This window comes from Oscarella lobularis, chromosome 18 (genome assembly GCF_947507565.1).
Source record: "Oscarella lobularis chromosome 18, ooOscLobu1.1, whole genome shotgun sequence".
In the NCBI taxonomy this organism is placed as follows: Eukaryota; Metazoa; Porifera; class Homoscleromorpha; order Homosclerophorida; family Oscarellidae; genus Oscarella; species Oscarella lobularis.
In genome coordinates, this window is record NC_089192.1 from 1,813,863 (window position 1) to 1,832,367 (window position 18,505).

General features: G+C 42.8%; 5 protein-coding genes across 7 annotated transcripts; 4 read left to right on the forward strand and 1 right to left on the reverse strand.

Annotated features, from left to right (window-relative positions):
* The first annotated feature begins 1,371 nt into the window (after positions 1-1,371).
* LOC136197674 (uncharacterized) lies at positions 1,372-4,717 on the forward strand. Of its 3 annotated transcripts, XR_010672560.1 has the most exons (13): positions 1,372-1,509; positions 1,564-2,170; positions 2,222-2,375; positions 2,427-2,609; positions 2,664-2,810; positions 2,871-2,911; positions 2,965-3,027; positions 3,078-3,253; positions 3,304-3,622; positions 3,671-3,908; positions 3,959-4,154; positions 4,210-4,357; positions 4,414-4,717. XR_010672560.1 is itself a non-coding variant. In XM_065987493.1 (12 exons), the coding sequence occupies exons 6-12, from the start codon at positions 2,909-2,911 to the stop codon at positions 4,202-4,204; spliced, it is 1,002 nt and encodes a 333-aa protein (XP_065843565.1). In that variant the 5' UTR covers positions 1,372-1,509; positions 1,564-2,170; positions 2,222-2,375; positions 2,427-2,609; positions 2,664-2,810; positions 2,871-2,908; the 3' UTR covers positions 4,205-4,717. The 3 variants fall into 3 exon arrangements, 2 of the variants coding, with proteins under 2 accessions (XP_065843565.1, XP_065843564.1); XM_065987493.1 differs by having other exon boundaries at positions 4,198-4,717; XM_065987492.1 differs by having other exon boundaries at positions 4,210-4,717.
* On the forward strand, positions 4,467-5,863 carry LOC136198168 (putative mitogen-activated protein kinase kinase kinase 7-like). Its single transcript, XM_065988076.1, has 5 exons — positions 4,467-4,544; positions 4,895-5,105; positions 5,160-5,337; positions 5,399-5,696; positions 5,754-5,863. The coding sequence occupies exons 1-4, from the start codon at positions 4,467-4,469 to the stop codon at positions 5,544-5,546; spliced, it is 615 nt and encodes a 204-aa protein (XP_065844148.1). The 3' UTR covers positions 5,547-5,696; positions 5,754-5,863.
* A 2,460-nt stretch (positions 5,864-8,323) lies between these two features.
* LOC136198169 (putative mitogen-activated protein kinase kinase kinase 7-like) lies at positions 8,324-10,008 on the forward strand. The gene is made up of 7 exons (XM_065988077.1): positions 8,324-8,520; positions 8,565-8,745; positions 8,793-8,855; positions 8,906-9,081; positions 9,132-9,450; positions 9,512-9,743; positions 9,788-10,008. The coding sequence occupies exons 5-7, from the start codon at positions 9,310-9,312 to the stop codon at positions 10,006-10,008; spliced, it is 594 nt and encodes a 197-aa protein (XP_065844149.1). The 5' UTR covers positions 8,324-8,520; positions 8,565-8,745; positions 8,793-8,855; positions 8,906-9,081; positions 9,132-9,309.
* Positions 10,009-10,174: 166 nt separating this feature from the next.
* LOC136198170 (cytoplasmic aconitate hydratase-like) lies at positions 10,175-12,805 on the forward strand. Its single transcript, XM_065988078.1, has 15 exons — positions 10,175-10,265; positions 10,307-10,437; positions 10,490-10,606; positions 10,661-10,751; positions 10,791-10,859; positions 10,916-11,054; positions 11,111-11,181; positions 11,224-11,304; positions 11,399-11,487; positions 11,535-11,642; positions 11,693-11,819; positions 11,866-12,013; positions 12,119-12,140; positions 12,199-12,316; positions 12,385-12,805. The coding sequence occupies exons 1-12, from the start codon at positions 10,175-10,177 to the stop codon at positions 11,964-11,966; spliced, it is 1,215 nt and encodes a 404-aa protein (XP_065844150.1). The 3' UTR covers positions 11,967-12,013; positions 12,119-12,140; positions 12,199-12,316; positions 12,385-12,805.
* Positions 12,806-14,843: 2,038 nt separating this feature from the next.
* Positions 14,844-18,443, reverse strand: LOC136197778 (uncharacterized; the record flags this gene model as incomplete). The annotated part of the gene is given in 4 exon segments (XM_065987604.1): positions 14,844-15,198; positions 15,260-15,559; positions 15,607-17,521; positions 17,576-18,443. Coding segments are annotated over 2 exon segments (1,393 nt in total), but the record flags the coding sequence as incomplete, so codon positions are not given.
* Between the last annotated feature and the right edge of the window lie 62 nt (positions 18,444-18,505).

Here is an 18,505-nt window from a genome sequence, read left to right on the forward strand (position 1 = left end):
TACGGATTTGAAGGCACAATTAACGTCCAGTCGTCGATCACCTCAATTATATAGTACAGTTGTAGCTAATGTAGGGTTCCGCGAAACAAGGGCTGAAAGACAAGTCGACGTGGACTAATTGACCCTGATTGGCCAATTGGGAGACAAACGTCGGTTCGTCGTCGATCCATCGAAGGCGCGTCAGATTCAGACGCGTCAACGTCGACGTCATCAAGACGCGTAGAATGCTCGACGTGAGTTTTCCTCTTCTAGCCAAATCTTTCATTAGCTGATCAGCCATGAAAAAAGGAAGTTCCCTGGGCGAAGACACCAGGATCCTCTCAGCTGTCGACGGAAGAGGAAACAGGAGCGGGTTTGATAGACTGTCGTCCGCTCGACAGAGAAGATTTCGACACAATTCGGAGAGACGCTGTGCCATGAAGGTCCGGGAAGCCTTTAACTTGCCCAATACTGATTATGTGATGATAAATACTTCGGGTCCTTTTCCGGGTAATGGTCAAAGAAAAGTAAACCGTTTTTGACTGAATTTCTTCGAGCGACACAATTCGGCTACAGTGGGATACTTTCCAAAGCAGTTCGTCTAGACGCTGGCGCCATTAAGAAAAGGTGAGGCTCCCTAAGGTGTCTCACGAACAGATTTTCCCCTTGCGAAACGTAAGGTAAACCTTGCAACGCGAGTTCATTATTCTGCTAAACGGTACTCTAAAGGCCTACGCTTGGACGGGTTAGTTAATTGACGCCTCTCAGTAGTTCGCCATCGCCCAAGAGCCGAATACTTCTTCGCTGTTTCGAAGCTCGTGTCTCCTCCGTCGTAAGTCGCATTCTCTTGTCCGATGCTCGTAGATTAGCGAAATGATTGGTCTCCACATGGCTTGAATTATGCGAGCGCGCGATGTTCACAAGTTCACAATTCGTTCTTTCACTAATATTGATTCAGTCTTTTTCATTATTAATAGTTTCTCTTTCAAACTTTTGCTGAAGAACCGCTATAGAGGTATTCGTCCGCGTCGCACTGATCTATAAGCTTTTTCATCCATCAAGATATTTGGTCTAGATATAAACCTATAGCTAGACCGCCAATGAATCCAATGCCTGTAAATTCAAATAATCAGATTATATCTTTCTTTAGATTTATTTACATCTCTGGTTCTGATGTATCCAGGGCGGATTTCGCACTGAAACTTCTCAGTTAATCGAACTTTGAATTTTAGGAACGTGAGTGATTGATTTAACTTGATTGCGCATGCGCAATTTTATTTGTTTTAATGATCCTTTTTAGTCGTTTCGCTGTGTGCATCGCATCTATTCATAGCCGCAAGTTGTTTTGCATACGCTCATTGTTCGTTCACGTGAACAATGAAAAGTGGGAGTGAAAATGTGCTCATGCGCACTCTCAAAGAGATTCGATCAGATTTCCTTGTTTTCCTGTCGTTTTTCGCCGTGTGTGACGCGCGACATTGATTCGTTGGTATCGTTTGATTGAAGGATCGTCTCGTTGATCTCGAAAAGGTATTTTTGAGATATTTTTGAAGAGGCGTTCTCTCGATTGGGGCGTGTCTCTAGAATCGCTTTCGTTCTGTCTTCTTCGACGGCGTTCTCAGTTGAAAGATGTCTTCCACGGGTCCCTCATCTCGACAGGGACACGTCGCTGTCATTATCGATCATGAAATGCTTCTTTGGGCGGGAAAAGCGATGAGAGAATCGACGGGAGAGAAGTACTTATGCTCTCAGGATGTGATCGAGTGTTTGAATCTTTCGACGAGTAAATGGAATCAACGACGAGCAATATCGAACATCCCCCAATTCGACATTCCTCATCCATGTGTCGACGCACGAATCGGTGTCGTCCAAAATCGAGACATTTATCAATTTGGTGGTGGCTACGAATCGTCTGATGGCCGTCTTGTCTATTTCAACGATGTTCACAAATTGGATGGATCGACGTTGGAATGGCAACGAATCCATTCCAATGACCAATCAACGCCCAGCAGGAGAGCGACACATGGAATGTGCGTGTTAGGGAAGAAAGGAGACGAACATCTCGTCATCATGCGCGGATGGGGAACAACGATTGTTTCACCAATACCAGACGGATCTCAATTCATTCCTGATTCAAAATATCCTTACAGGGGGTGGAACAATGAAGTTTGGTTGTTTTGCATCCGAAAGAGTTAGTCACCTGTAAGATTATTTTGAATTGAATGTAGACATTTGTTTGCAGGGAATTGGATTCCAGCTCAATGCACAGGGAAAAACCACATCCTCGATCCGCGCATTCATTCACTGCACTTGATATTAATCGAGCAATTCTTATTGGTGGTGCTAATGAAACAAAGTCTTTCCATGATATTTATGTTTTTCATTTGAACTCAATGGTAAGTTGTTTGTTTGTATTTGTTTGTTGATATTCTAATTTGTTTATGTAGGAGTGGATCCAAGTTCATTTGGATGGACCACATCATTTTCTTCCCTTATGGGGTCATTCAACTAATGTTGTCGATATTCCCGGATTAGGACAATGTGCTATCGTGTTATGGGGAGCGACCAATGAATATAGAATGATCTCTTTTGCTCATTTCATTGTCATTGATTCTCGGCAATGTCATAAAGTATAAAACAAATATTTGATATCATTACTCTAATTTGTTGATTATTTATACAAGTTACGTTGACTAATAAGGTTATACTAACTGCATATCAGTCGACTTGTTCTCTATTGAGAAAAGATGATCTATTTGTAATACGATTTGGAGGAACAAATGATTTCACAACATACGAACCAGTGGGTCTTTTAGACATTTTTAATTTTGGTAATTTATATAACATTTTAATTCATGCAATGAACGGTTTTTAATTTGATTTGAAATCAGATCACTTCAAAGGTATTTCCGGAACGTCACGTGTCCCAATGGTATGTGCATAATCAATACATATGTAATTATGGTAATAGCATTTTTTGTGTAGAGCTTGGAGTCATGTCCGCTTTCGTGTCCAATAACCGATCCCCGTGAGGCAGAGCAGGAACAAGTATTCAGCTTTACACGGAAGTGAGCAACTCTTTCTAATATCAACTCTAGGCACTTGTAGGGGATCTTGCCATTGAGCGAGACGAACTGAAATACGACGAAGCGGACGATTTCATTGGCTCGGGCGCATACGGGGAGGTGTACAAGGCGACACTGAAAAAGAACGAGAAAGAGCAAACGGTCGCTGTCAAAGTTTTCACAGCTTTTAGACAAAGAAGAGAAAAAAAGTGAGTTTACATCTTTCTTGCAACTAAGTCTTATTTTTTTATTAATTAAGAGAGTGCGAAGATTTTGAGAAGGAATCATCCATTCTTCTCCGAATCAAACCTCATCGTTTCATCGTCGATTTAATTAGACTCTGCGCAGTTCCCCGACACTACGCTCTTATAACGGCGTTTGTAAGCGGAGGCAACTTGCACCAGCTCCTCTCTTCGGATAATGAAGCAATTCAAAGGATGGAGGTGAGAATAACGATTGCCAAGCAAATTGCAATTGGGATGGTTCATCTCCACTACAATCGTCCTCCTGTTATCCACTACGACTTAAAATCTGATAACGTTTTAGTTGAAAAGAAAGGAGACGATTTCGTTTGCAAAGTGAGTTTCCCTAGACTATGAGCAGTCAGGTTATTTATTTGTTTTTAGATTTGCGATTTCGGTTTCTCGAAACTAGTGTCTGTGAGTGCAGTGACGAGCTATCAGTCGGCTGGATCAGTTCCTCGAGGCACTGCTGCGTACATCGCACCTGAGCGATATCGAATTGACCCTGATCTCGAGAGAGGCGGAACTCGTCGTGTGAACGTAGAAGAAGCAAGGAAAGCTGACGTATATAGCTATGGAGTCTTATTGTGGGAAATTCGCGAGAAAAATCGACCCTACAAAGGTTAGTAAACATTGATAATAAATAGAACAGAGTTTTCTATTTTTGTGCAGGCGTGCGAAAAACTTTAATTCATTACAAAGTAGAACAGGGTGAAAAGCTTCCAGAAGGAAAAGCAGCATTAGAAGCACCGTCACATTATAACATTCTTTCGGAAAAGTGCCAGGATCGTAATCCACGTGTGAGACCGACGTTTCGACAAGCTGTTTGGGCATTGCAAGGTGACACTAGCGTTATAAAGTCCGGAAGGTATTGTTGTATTTCTTAATCAACTCAATAATGTATTTTTCAGTTATTGACGTAGCGTACTAGGAATTATCACGTGATTGTGACGTTGGGATGACGACAGGGTCCGATTTCTACTGTAGCCTCATTTCTAGTCGTACGCTCTCTCCATCGCTTTGAACAACGTTGAAAATAGCAGAAAAGTCGTTTTCGAAGTACATCAAACGGTTGGAAGGCAGCGGAACCTCTCTCTTAGGGTTCCCTGAGACAATCGTCTCCACAGAGCAATCTGGATATGAATGTAGACCACTAGTGAGTCTCATTCTTGTACCAGCCATGGATTTCCTCGATCCTGATTTCGGATTGGCGTCGAATGGAAACGCGAATCGAGGCGAAAGCGTTGCCCATGCAAAAGTGAGAAGCGGAGAAGGAATCCACCTATAAGAAATCTCAGCACAAGGGAGACGAAGTGCAAATAACGCCAGAGAAAGGCAATGAAAAAAAACCCATCACGTGGACATACAATCAATAATCAATACTATATCATATTATTAGAGTAAAGGATATAAGTGTGCCATGCATTTGAATAAAACTCAGACGAAATGAATATTATACATCAAGCCGTAGCTGTAATAGTATCTTAAAATCTGATAGCATATGTATTAGTCAAAACGAAAGGTGATGACTTCATTTGCAAGATGAGTGAGCGAGCAGAGAAGCTGTTGACTGAAATCCGGTGGGTTTACTTATTTTATGGTTCTTAGATTTGCGATTTCGGTTTCTTGAAAATGTCGAATGTGAGCGCAGTGACGAGCTATCAGTCTGACGGCTCGTTTCCTTCAGGCACTGTCGCTTACATCGCTCCTGACGAAGGTGGAGCTAGGCGCGTGAAAATAGATGAAGCGCGAAAAGTCGACGTCTACAGCTACGGTGTTTTACTCTGGGAAATTCGCAAGAAAACGCGACCGTACAAAGGTTGGTAAATATTTAAAATAATTAACTAGAAAACACTCGGATGACTTTGTAAAGGTTTGCCAAGCATTGCTGTTCATTCCGAAGTTCAGAGGGGTGGAAAACTGCCGGAGGGGCGACTAACTTCAGACGCTCCGCCACACTATAACAGTCTTTTGAAAAAGTGCACGGCTATTAATCCAAACGTAAGGCCAACGTTTCGAGAAGTTGTTTGTGTCTTACAAGGCGACATCAGGTTTTTGAAGGAGAATTGTCGAGTTTTGTGATTGAATATTTAATTGTTTTGTTTTTTATAGGTTAACTGCTCCTCTTTTATTACTATTGGCTTTTCTCATGACGTATCTAGAACACGTGACTGTGATGTGTTATTGCGGCGGCTTCCTTTATCTCGCCTTTTTTCTAGTCGTACGCCGACTGTGTCGCTTCAAACAGCATCAAAAATGACAGAAGAGTCGTTTACTATGTTCCTCGAGAGCTCGAAAGGCAGCGAGAAGGAGAAACTTTGTTATGGCGATCTATCAGCTTTCTCATCCATCAGGAATAGGAGATTTTGAATATAGCTATAAACGTAGACCGCCAATGAATCCAATGCCTGTAACTAAATGTTCAATTCGAATAATTGAGACTATATCATTATTTATTTTTATTTAGATTTCCGCTTCTGAGTGCGGATTTCGCGCTGAAACTTCTCTGATCACGTGACTTTGAATTGTTTGTTCACGAGCTTTGATTGCGCATGCGCACTTTTATTTGTTTTAATGATTCTTTTTAGAAGATTGGCTGTGTGCATCGCATCAATTTATGGCAGCAAGTCGTTTTGCATACTCCCATTGTTCGTTCACGTGAAACGTGGTAGTGAAAATGTGCTCATGCGCACTCTCAAAGAGATTTGATCAGATTTCCTCGTTTTCCTTTCGTTTTTCGCCGTGTGTGACGCACGACATCGATTCGTTGGTGTCGTTTGATCGAAGGATTGTCTCGTTGATCTTGAAAAGGTATTTTTGAGATATTTTTGAAGGGGCGTTCTCTCGATTGGGGCGTGTCTCTAGAATCGCATTCGTTCTGTCTTCTTCGATCGACGGCGTTTTCAGTTGAAAGATGTCTTCCACGGGTCCCTCATCTCGACAGGGACACGTCGCTGCCATTATCGATCAAGAGATGCTTCTTTGGGGAGGAAGAGCGATGAGAGAATCGACAGGAGATCCGTTCTTCTGCTCTCACGATGTTATCGAGTATTTGAATCTTTCGACGAGTGAATGGAATCAGCGACGAGCAATATCGAACATTCCCCAATCCGACCTTCCTCATCCATGTGCCCATGCACGCACGAATCGGTGTAGTCCGAAATCGGGACATTTATCAATTTGGTGGTTATTACTATTCGTCTGATGGCCGTCCTGTCTATTCAAAGGATGTTCACAAATTGGATGGATCGACGTTTGAATGGCAACGAATCCCTTCCAATGACGAATCAACGCCCAGCGGGAGAGCGAACCATGGAATGTGCGTGTTGGGGAAGACAGGAGACGAACATCTCGTCATGATGGGCGGATTAGGAGAAACGATTGTTTCACCAATACCAGACGGATCTCAATTCATTCCTGATTCAAAATATCCTGACGTGGGGTGGAACAATGAAGCTTGGTTGTTTTCCATCCTAAAGAGTGAGTGACGTGTAAAATTATTATGAATTCAGTTTAGACATTTGTTTGAAGGGAATTGGATTCCAGCTCATTGCACAGGAAAAAAACCACTTCCTCGAGCCGGACATTCCTTCAATACAGTTGATTTTAATCGGGCTATTCTTATTGGTGGTTTTGATGATACAAAGTATTTCGATGATATTTATGTTTTTCATTTGAACTCAATGGTAAATTGTTTGTTTGTATTTGTTTGTTGATATTCTAATTTGTTTATGTAGGAGTGGATCCAAGTTTATTTGGATGGACCACATCATTTTCTTCCCTTATATGGTCATTCGACTAAAGTTGTTGATATTCCCGGATTAGGACCATGTGCTATCGTCTTATGGGGAGAGACCAATGGCAATAGAATGGTCTCTATTGCTCATTTCATTGTCATTGATTCTCGACAATGTCATAAAGTACTGACAAATATTTAATATCATTACTCTAATTTTTTTTGATTATTTTTATACAGGTTACGTTGGCCAATGAAGTCATACAAACTATATATCAGTCTACTTGTTTTCTATTGAGAAAAGGAGATCTATTTCTAATTCGATTCGGAGGAACAAAAGATTTGGAATCATGGAAACCTGTGGCTCTGTTAGACATTTTAACATTCGGTAAATCAATCAAATTTTGTTTCATGTTGGAAACCGTGTTTAATTAGATTTGAAATCAGATGGCTTTAAAGGTATTTCCGAGAATTCATGGCGTGTCTCAGAGGTACTGTGTGTTCCTAATCAATACATATATAATAACGATGATATCTTTTTTTGTGTAGAGCTTGGCGTCATGCTCGCTTTATCGTCCAATAGCCGATCCTCGTGACAAAGAGCAGGAACAAGTAACTAGTATTTACACATAGAATTATTAATTTATCCTATCCATCTCGAGATATCTCTTCTTGACCGTTCTCTCCAAATTGAGCTAGACGAACTTACGTACGACGAAACAGAATGCGTTGGCTCCGGTGCATACGGAGAAGTTTTCAAAGCGACACTGAAAAAGAACGAAAAAGAACAAACTGTCGCTGTCAAAGTCTTCAGCAATTTTAGAAGATTAAGAAATACAAAGTGAGTCAATTTCTCCCTAACCAGTAATGTCTAATATGCTTATCTTTTTTTAAAGAGATTGCGACGATTTCAAGAAGGAAGCATCAATTCTTCTCCGAATCGCACCTCATCGATTTATTGTCAATTTAATTGGACTCTGCACAGTTCCCCGACACTACGCTCTCGTAACGGCGTTTGTGAGCGGAGGAAACTTGCATGAGATCCTCTCTTCCGATGATGCGGCGATTCAAAGGATGGAGGTGAGAATAACGATTGCAAAACAAATTGCAATTGGTATGGTTCATCTCCACTACCATCGTCCTCCTATCATCCACTACGATTTAAAAGCGGGCAATATCCTCGTCGAAAGAAAGGGTGACGACTTCATTTGCAAGGCGAGTCGCTGTGAAAGCATTCAAATTTTTCTGACGTTGCTGTTTTTGTAGATTTGTGACTTTGGTCTCTCGAAAATTGCGGATGACAGCGCTGTGACGAGCTCTCAAGCGCCTGCATCACGTCCTTCGGGCACCGTCGCCTACATCGCTCCAGAACGATATCGCGACGAATTTCACGAAGGCGGAAGTCGACGTGTAAAGATAGAGGAAGCCAGAAAAGCCGACATATACAGCTACGGTGTCTTATTGTGGGAAATTCGCGAAAGAAGGCTACCCTACAAAGGTTAGCAAAATATTTACTGAAAGGTCTTGTCTAATTTTATGTAGGTCTACCTAAATATGCTATTCATCTGAAAGGGGTGCCAGACTTCCCGAGGGACAAGCAGCGTCCCAAGCTCCGCCACACTACAATAGCCTTTTGTATAAGTGCACCGATTTGAGTCCCGACGCGAGGCCAACGTTTCGAGAAGCGGTTTGTATACTAGAAGGCGACACGAGTGTCCCATTGGTATGTGCAGAATCAATACAATTATGGTGATTACATTTTTTGTGTAGAGCTTGAAGTCGTGTCCACTTCCGTGTCCAATAACCAATTCTGATGACGCAGAGCTAGAACAAGTATTCAGCTTTACACGGAAGTGCGTACCTGTTTCTAATATCAACTCTAGGCACTTGTAGGGGATCTCATAATTGAGCGAGACGAACTGATATACGACGAAGCGGATGATTTCATTGGCTCGGGCGGATACGGGGAGGTGTACAAGGCGACACTGAAAAAGAACGAGAGAGAGCAAACGGTCGCTGTCAAAGTCTTCCATATTTTTAGAAGAAGAAGAGAAAAACAGTAAGTTTACATCTTTCTTGCAAATAAGTCTTATTTTTTCATTAATTAAGAGAGCTCGAAGATTTTGAGAAGGAATCATCCATTCTTCTCCGAATCAAACCTCATCGTTTCATCCTCGAATTGATTGGACGTTGCACCAACGTCAGATACTACGCTCTTATAACGGCCTTTGTAAGCGGAGGCAACTTGCACCAGCTCCTCTCTTCTGATAATGAAGCTATTCAAAGGATGGAGGTGAGAATAACGATTGCCAAGCAAATTGCCATCGGTATGGTTCATCTCCACTACAATCGTCCTCCTGTCATTCACTACAACCTAAAATCCGACAATATTTTAGTTGAAAAACAAGGCGATGACTTCGTTTGCAAGGTTAGTTGCAGGGGAAGCTATAGACTGAAAGCTGGCTGATAATCAAGTTTGTGTTTTTTAGATTAGCGGTTTTGTCCTCTCCAAAATGTCTATTTTCGGTGAGGTTACGAGCTATCAATCAGCTGGCTCGTTTCCTTCAGGCACTGTCGCTTACATCGCTCCTGAGCGATATCGAGTTGATTCTCACGAAGGCGGAGAGAGGCGTGTGAGATTAGAAGAAGCACGAAAAGTCGACGTCTACAGCTACGGAGTTTTATTGTGGGAAATTCGTGAGAAAACGCGACCGTACAAAGGTTAGAAAAACCAATTATTAGACCAGAATAATTGTTTTGTGTAGGTTTAGCAGAAAGGGTAATTCATCTCAAAGCTGAGCAGGGTCACAAATTGCTTGAAGGAACAGCAGCATCAGAAGCACCGTCATATTATAATGTTCTTTTGGAAAAGTGTCAGGATTGCAATCCACGTGTGAGACCGACGTTCCGAGAAGCTGTTTGGACATTGCAAGGCGATACCAGCGTTCTAATGCCTGCAAAGGACGGAGCTTGTTGTATTTCTTAAATCGATATTGACAGTGTATTTTTATCAGTGTGACTAATTTTATGACGTAACGAGAGCGCACTGGGATCGTCACGTGACTGTGACGTGGGTGATCACAACGGGATCACAATTTCTCGCCTCATTTTCTAGTCGTAGGCTGTCTTCATAGCTTTGAACGACATCGAAAATGGCAGAAAAGTCGTTCTCGAAGTACATCAAACGCTTGGAAGGCAGCGATAAAGCGGAATTTCGCTATTACGATCTATTAGCGTTCGCAGGCGATCGTCTAGGTAAGTCGGAAGCTTCTATACTAAACTAGACACCATTTCGACCTTCGTTGTTTTTCTTTGGGGGATTTGGTATGGATGGAACTTGGAAGCCTATCTACGTTGGACTCATTTGTGGAAGGAATATGGCTTTGAAGAGAGTCAAGATCCCGTCTATTCTAAGGTATGATACTATAATAAGAGTGAGAATCAAGATTATATATTTTTGTCTTTAGATTGTTGAGTTTGATTTGGGTACAGTTGTGGCCATTGTGTCTGGCCCAAGGAAACCAAAGGATAGAGTCTCAGTAGAAAAACTCAAAGCAGAACTGTCAGCATGTCTCATCAAAAATGTATGTAAATCTCAGAATTTGATGATAATGAATGTGATGGTGTCTCTATAAAAGGAACTGAATGGATTTGGAGTTCTTCCCCAAGACATTCCCAAATCAATTTTATTTGCTTTAGATAAGAAAGAATTTGCATTGCAACATAGACGCCATTAATTAATTAAATAAATAAATTATCTTCCTTTAGGATCTGTTGTTGTGGCTGCTATGTCTAGTTGCACCAATGCCAGTAATCCTTCAGTTATGCTTGGAGCAGGTCATAGTATGTTTCCTAGTTATTTGAGATTATCTTTGTGATTGACTCTCTTTCAGGTCTTCTGGCTAAGAGAGCTATTGGGTGTGGACTCTCTGTTCCCGTCTACATACAGACAAGTCTATCTCCCGGGTCTTCATCTCTCATAAACCATTATCTGGATAAAAGTGGAATCATTCCCTTCTTGAGCCAACTGGGGTAAAGAAAAAGATAAATTTCATATACAAGATGATAATTTTTTTATGTTTTTCAAGATTCAATCTCTCTACTGAGAAAAACTCGTGTCTTTCTCTTCCAATAACAGAGTCCATAGAAAAGGTATCAAGTCAAAAATTAATATATGATTTAATGTTTTTTTTTTTCTAAGCAGACATTGTTGCTGTGGGTGTCCTCTCCGGAAAGCGGAATTTCGAAGAGCGCGTGAATCTACCTCGCGTCTCCTCTGCTCGTCATTGCCTACGCTTTGGCTGGGGCTGTGCTCATCGATTTCAGGGATGAGCCTCTGCGAAGGAATTGCCACGGCGACGCTGTCTATCTCTAAGATATTTGGCCCAGTCGAAAGGATATCCAGGATGTGGAGAGGGAGGCAGTTGTTACGGCTTTGTGTGCGGAAGTCAAAGCGAGAATACGCGTGAGTTCTATTAGAAAGTCTTGAATTCATGCATGCGTTTTAATTAGGAAGGGAATCCCATGTGGAATTCTCTGCCTTCTCACCAAGAGGTGCTGTATCCATGGGAACAGAGGTCTCTTTTCTTGAAGAAGTCGCCGTTTTTTGAAGCCAAAGAGGCAAGACCTAAGAAGATCAATACATATGATTATTGATCTGATGCTTTTAGTCATGTAACGTATTGAAAGGAGTCTTTGTGCTTCTCTGGTTGAGTGACTCGGTGACGTCAGACCACATCAGTCCAGCCGGAAGTATTCCACGTCAGAGCCCAGCTGGAAATTATCTCAAATCTCAAGGTAGGTCTATATAAGTAGATGTGGTATTCATAAATTTCTTTATTAGGTTGTGTCCTTGTGAGTTTAATTCGTACGGTGATCGTCGTGGGCACTGTGACGTCATGGCGAGAGGGACATTCTCTCATCCAAAATTGGTCAATAAATTGACTGGGACACTGGCCTCCAAAACGCTTTACGTCCCAAAAGGAGATACAGTAAGAAAATTCTCATAAAACTGCTGTATTTTATAGGCTTACCGAAGTTGTCATAAATCTGCTGTATTTTATAGGCGTACCGAAGTTGAGTTTATCGATGAAAAGCTCGGATCAGGTGCTTATGCAGGTGGTTAAGCAGAACGTAACTCTCTATATCAAAGCACATCTTTCTTTTCCTTTTTCAGACGTGTGCATTTCCTTCTGGCACAGCATGCAAGTGGAAAAATTGCATGAACTCATCACAACGGACAATACTATTCCCTTGTTATTGTATAATAATTTTTCACTGCGTTGCGTAATCAGGTGACTTATACTTTAAGCGGGAAGCATTGTTTTAGTTGCTCATACCTTTTTTCTTTATCACGTGCTAGAAACTCGTTTGAAATCATTTTGGTGACGTTCTTGCTCAAGCGTGTTATCTACTCCCAAAGACCTCCGAGGCCAATGAGGTGAAAGAGGCCGTACCTCTATAGCAGGGGCCGATAGAGTTGGCTTCCCCACTATGGCGAGACGCGGTGGGTCACAATAGCGGTCCCCTTGGATAACATGGGTGGCGGACTCACATCCGAGGACGCTTCACTCCCAAGGCCCATCGCCGAGGCCAATCGAGGATAAAGAGGCCGTACCCCGTGCTTCGTGGGTCAACCGAAGCTCCGGGCTCCGTGTCCACCAGGGGGCGTGGGTGAATCGCCCTCCCAACCTGAATACGCCGAAAGGACGATCGTTTGTAGCGCGAAATAACTTCCGGTTTACTTCCGTGTTTATTAAATACAAAAATTATTTTCTCGTCTATTTTACATTGCGTCGCGCCGCGCCCTAACAATAAAGAAACGCACGCGCAAAACATCCTTCCTCCCCTAAACCCCAACTGCGTAGAGCAAGAAGTGCACCATGCAATAAAACAGCACGTCCTCTGTGCTTCTGCAACGATTCATAGTGGAAGCGCTGCAGCATCGGATGATTGCATCACGGCACGATGAAATGATCATTATAGGCACGTCTATTTCCCAATTACGGCGACAAGAAAAACGCAATCCAAATACGGACCCTTCACAACTGACCTACCGCGGCACCGACCCAGTAGGTCACAACTTCATCACCACTTCCAGAGGTAGCCGCACCTGCGTCCACAGCCACTAATGCGTTACGATCTAGATATTGCTCGCCGATAAGCATGTGACACTAGCGAATTTCTCTCTCCTCTATGAGGAGCGCTACTCGAGATGTAAGATGATACATAGAGGCTCCTGCGATCGAGCAACCATCAAGCGATCGCAGAGGCCACTGTAAGCTTATCTTGATCAGCGGCGACAATTTACTCAAATAGACGGCGATTCTATTCTCCCTAGCACGAACCGACCCTAAACAAAACACACGTAAAAACGCTTTGACTAACTTGCCAATTTGCCAACTAAGACACTCTCGAGCAATCTCGTGTAATTTTTCAAACTGGAACTGATGGATAAGATTTCCAAGACGAAGTTGATGCTTTGAAATCGTTCAGCGTTGAAAAAAAATCCTGCTTATGACACTTAGGTTAGCTCCAATAGGCTATTCAAGACGGCGGCTTACTGCTACATATTAGCCTGCCATGATTCCAAGCATCCAAACGTCTTACCAAGAATCTGTGGAGCTCATCCCCCAATTCAACTAGGACGCTAATCAGCAAAGACAAAGTCAGTAAATTAAAAAAAGAGAAGACGAATGCAAGTACAAGAGATTGGTGTGTACATCACCAACTTACCAGATGATTCTCGTTTCGCTTGTTAGAGTTTCGAGCAGAGGCTACGACATTTTCTATACAAACTCCATATAAAACATTCGCAAACACACGAGAGTTTACTTAGATGTGAGTACAGTACAGTGGCACGCTCTTCGTACATTGCTGCGAGTTCACATCGATCTATAGATACATATATGACAGGCCGTTCGGGTAAACGGGTGAGGCCCCTTTTGGGGGTTCAGAATTACAAGGGCCACGGGATTTTGGCTCGCGGCGACCGCTGCGAAAATCGTGCGCTCGCAAAACTCAAACCACATGGAGACACACCTTATAGCTTTTCTTCGCGCACCGGAGAAAAGAATTCGACATACGAGGGAGGAGAAAAGAGCTTCGAAACGGCGACGAATGAATTCGGCTCTTGGGCGATGGGGAACCACTTAGTTGCGTCGACAAACCCGTTTAACTGTAGGCATTTAGGGTACCGTTAAATGGAATATCTGCACTCGCGTCTCGAGCTCTACCTTGCGCTTCGCAAGGCGAAAATCTGTGTGTGAGACACCTTAGGGAGCCTCACTTTTTCGTAACCACGTCAGCGGGTAGAAAAAGTGCTTTGGAAAGCATCCTACTGATAGCAGAAACGTGTCCTGCCCAAAATTGAGCGAAAACGACTACACTTCTTTGACCATTACCCGGATGAGGACATCAACAACAAATGATACCCGGATAGAGGCACCAGTTGCTGATTGAGTGAACCAGTCGGTATTGCTGATTACAATGGATTCACAAAACAAAACCGCGAGGTAATTAAGCTTAGGAGAGTAGCACGTTGGAGATATCGGGGTTTCGTCCAATAATGATGTCAGTTTCACCTACAGTACAAACGGAATAGGAACACGGCATGCTGCAAATCACGTGCAAACAGAAGCCAATAACGTGTTTGTGATAGCAACACCATCAACCTATATGAATTAGCGCTTCCGCCAGACCCGCTTCGGTTATTCAACGTGCCAGAACGAGAGGTGGGAGAAGAGGGCACTCGGGCAACGTGTTGTAAGCCTGATTTCTCTAGGATTTGGATAATGCTAGTCAGACCAAAAGACCCACAAGCATTGTACAAATTGATCATTAATATTAGTGAATAGAAAGAAAATTACTCTGCATGTCTTTCAGAAGTCAACGGACTTCCCATGCCAATGTAACAGAAAAACAGTACTGGTAATGTAATGGCAAAATGCTATAAACATAGGTAAATAACAGCATGTAGCCTTTCAGCCAAATACTTCCACAGAGACAAAAGGGGAGTATCACAATGAATATAGGTAGGGTCGATATTTCAGAAAGTAGCACACGAACGCAGTACCATTCCAATATTTTTTGATCAAAGCCTTCGCGGTTTAATTTTTTTGAGATACGATGCTCGATACAATAATGGTGAGTAGGTAGTTACACTGTCATTGTAGGCCTAAAAATAACACTGAGACCTAGCTGTGCATACAAATTGAAGCAAAAGAAGAGATCCTTACCAGAAAAAAATTGAGGCTACGTCTTTTAAGTAGCCTACGTCCTTCATAGAAGAAATAAAGTGCCTGCAGGCTGCTCTTCTGCCGAATTTGTTCGCCCACGCGTCCAGCATATCTAGAGCACTTTCGTGATCGTTCCGTTTTTCTCCTAACGCATGCAGTTGGAAACGCTGGAAGGGTTTTGGTCCCAAATATCTGCCAACAAGTTTCCAAACTGGTTGAATGCGCTCAGCCGCTCGAAGTATTTCGGGTCCAGTCATTGCGGTTCATTATGGTAGTCCTCATCAAATAGAGAAGAGATTTCTGCAAGAAAAGTACTACTGAAATATATTTATAATGGCGATGCATGCCTTCGTCTTCACCTGTGAAAGGAGCAGACCGAGGCCCAGTTTTGTCCTCAACACGAGGCCCTAAAACTAAATTATTTAAACAACCAATCACTTTGGAAATCTGCTGTCTTCTAAAGGCGGAAGGAGAACTAGTCCGAATGAAAGCCAAGTCTTTTCTTGGCCCTATCGTTTTTTTTGAGAGTGAAAAGCATCAGTGCGACTCGTATAATCATTTCTTGTTACCTCATCAGCAGGGAGTTCTGTAGCTCCATCTTCACTCAAAAGGGCTAAGAAACACGGATATTCAGATTGCCTTGCAGCATCGGCCAGGGAGTGTGCTGTGGCGCTGAGTTACTCCATGTAGAAAGACGTTTATCTGCCGTCTTGCGTTCCACCTGGTCAGCTTCTGCATGACAAGCCCGCAAATTCTCTTTCAAAGCTTCTTTTCCTGCACTTTCTTTCTTCAAAAAGTTTATTATACCACAGCATGTCTTGTAGGATACGAAGTCAATGTGGTTATGACGAGGAGCAAGAAGATCTCGTACATTGTCTACAACCGTTTCCTTTCTATCCGAATCGCTAGACTTTGTTGAAGTCTCTATCTTCTTGTCAATAGTTGCTTTTTTGTACGCCAGAGGAGACTCTTTCAGCTGTTTTAATTTGGTAAAGCCGATGTACCAGAGACGGCTACCCGTCACATGACTCCATTTTTGAAGAATTTCTTTTCCGGTTTTTATTAGATTATTAAGAAGTTTGAAACATTCCCGCTCTTCTAGAATGAATCGGACCACACACTACGAAATCCAATGCTTTATCCTGCTCTTGTAATGTTATCATTCCTTCCACTATAGAACCGTCTATAGTGTATCATCAACCAAACGACAGGCTCTAAGCCATGAAAACACATTGCGAACGTTGGCACTGAAGAAACGGCATTGTTCCTGGAGTGATTATGTTCGTCTCTCTAGCTCGTCTCAGTCGACGCCCAACGCAAATCGTCATCTCAGGATTTTCACACCACACACCAGATGGACTTTTCTCCTCCAGCAGAGCTGAAAACCGATAAGTGTTTCATTTACTAGGAAGCTCATAGCAAATTTCCAAAAGGCACAGGTGCCGAAATGGTTCGTCTGTGTTTTTCCATTTTCGCTTTTCGAAGGCTTCAAGTGCACTCTGGATGTCATCATGTAGCTGTTCCGGGGGGGAGAGCAGACAAGAAAAACTTGAAAAGCCGAATTCGAAGGACACAAAAGCGGACCAATGATATTCTGACATAATTAAGTTAGATCCAAAATGATCGGACTGTCCTGAGTAACATGTCACCAACACGTGAGTAAATGCAAAATATTGCTACAGAAATCGCCAAAAACTCGATGAGCAGTTTTTACAGCTAGAGAACAAAGGGAGTATATCACAATGAAAATAGGTAGGGTCGACGTTTCAGCAAGTGGCACACAAACGCTGTGGCCGAAGCAGCGCAATATTTTTTATAGTAATCCATTCTCGATTTTTTTGATCCAAAATTAGAAACACCTTTCACGAAGATAGCCTTCGCGCGTTTGTCGTTGCTCCTGACGCTGTGAAAAAAAGCGTATCCTTCCATGTCATATCCTGCCAACTCCGCTTGCCCAACTTCTTTAGCCAGGCGACAAAAATCAATCCTTTCATTGACCACGTCACCAGAGTACACGTTCATTGTGTGAAGTTTAGGTTTCTGACGTGATCCTGCATTTCTTATGCGTGCGCACTCTTTCTCAGTGCGCCAAATTAATCCTTTTCCCTTATCAGTGACGACGTAACCTTCGTCAACGAGATGCTGCACAGCTTCTCCCAACACGTCTAGCGTGATAAGTTCTGGGTCCCACTTATCGTTTTTACGCAGCAACGCTTCATGAACGTCGTCGACATCTTTAGCAGATCTTTCAGCCGACTCCGACTATAATTCAAAACATTAAAAACGTGTTTGAAATGAATGTAGGTACTACGGTACCTCTGCAAGTATAGAATTCTGTAGATCTATAGGACATGGAGTGGCTCGCAATTTTTCAGGAATCAAATCTAACCAATCCGTATTATCGCTTTTTGCGTCAACGCTGACCATTTTCTTTAGATCGTCGTCCAATTCTATGTATTCAGCATTCGCATCACGTTCGCCACTCTGAAGTTTCTTCCCGGAATTGCGAGTGATTTTGAAAGGAACCATAACGTCACCGAGATGCACGTCGCTTTCCTTCCTTCCAGCGCAACATCCCACCATAGCGATCACTGAAGGACTCAAAGCTGTTTGGAACAGATTAGTTACCAACTGAAATGTTTCTTCGCGTCCTTCGCTTGAAGGGGTCATAAGAGCGATTCGAAAAGGACGAACATTCGCTTCTTTATTGACGAAAAAATTTGGCCAATGAATATCCAAAGTGACGACGCCAAGACCGGTAGAGCCTTTCTTGGGGTGATCGTGAGGCGGAGAAATTGTATTGCCGGTGGCATTCTTCAGAACGGCGCGAGCTGCCTGGACTTCGCTTTCATTGACTGCCACCAAACATAAGTCGACTTCATGCGACAAATTTCCTGAACATGCAATGCTTTGATTAAGCACAGTTCTGTGCAGCTCTCCGTATTTCTTCCTAATTTGACATGCGTTCACACCAACCGCCTCAAAGGCCGCAAGAAGCTGGCCAACGGTTGGTGATTTTGCCCTTTTCCACGCCTCTAGCACCTTGACCATGCGCACGAAGTTGCCACCGTACGATTTGCAAATGTCTTCAACTTCTTCGACGCTGAAAAGACAGCCGAGATCTTCCCATGTTGAGCCTTTGACAGCTGCGCATGCCTTCATCAAGTCCTCTGAAACTTGATCGTCGTCCGCCGGAAAGGTACCTGAAAAAGAATTTTAGAAAAGATAATTTAGTCTCAAAAGGAC

Bases quoted from the DNA above. Each gene is read 5' to 3' on its own strand.
- LOC136198170 (XM_065988078.1), top strand. From the start codon at position 10,175: ATGGCAGAAAAGTCGTTCTCGAAGTACATCAAACGCTTGGAAGGCAGC. The intron at 10,266-10,306 runs GCGATCGTCTAG...ATACTAAACTAG, and splicing joins CGATCTATTAGCGTTCGCAG to ACACCATTTCGACCTTCGTT. The intron at 10,438-10,489 runs GTATGATACTAT...TTTTGTCTTTAG, and splicing joins AAGATCCCGTCTATTCTAAG to ATTGTTGAGTTTGATTTGGG.
- LOC136198168 (XM_065988076.1), top strand. From the start codon at position 4,467: ATGGATTTCCTCGATCCTGATTTCGGATTGGCGTCGAATGGAAACGCG. The intron at 4,545-4,894 runs GTGAGAAGCGGA...TATGGTTCTTAG, and splicing joins AAAGCGTTGCCCATGCAAAA to ATTTGCGATTTCGGTTTCTT. The intron at 5,338-5,398 runs GTTTTTGAAGGA...TGTTTTTTATAG, and splicing joins GTCTTACAAGGCGACATCAG to GTTAACTGCTCCTCTTTTAT.
- LOC136197674 (XM_065987492.1), top strand. The intron at 3,623-3,670 runs GTGAGTTTCCCT...ATTTGTTTTTAG, and splicing joins GAGACGATTTCGTTTGCAAA to ATTTGCGATTTCGGTTTCTC. The intron at 4,155-4,209 runs GTATTGTTGTAT...TTATTGACGTAG, and splicing joins AGCGTTATAAAGTCCGGAAG to CGTACTAGGAATTATCACGT.
- LOC136198169 (XM_065988077.1), top strand. From the start codon at position 9,310: ATGGAGGTGAGAATAACGATTGCCAAGCAAATTGCCATCGGTATGGTT. The intron at 9,451-9,511 runs GTTAGTTGCAGG...TGTGTTTTTTAG, and splicing joins GCGATGACTTCGTTTGCAAG to ATTAGCGGTTTTGTCCTCTC. The intron at 9,744-9,787 runs GTTAGAAAAACC...TGTTTTGTGTAG, and splicing joins GAAAACGCGACCGTACAAAG to GTTTAGCAGAAAGGGTAATT.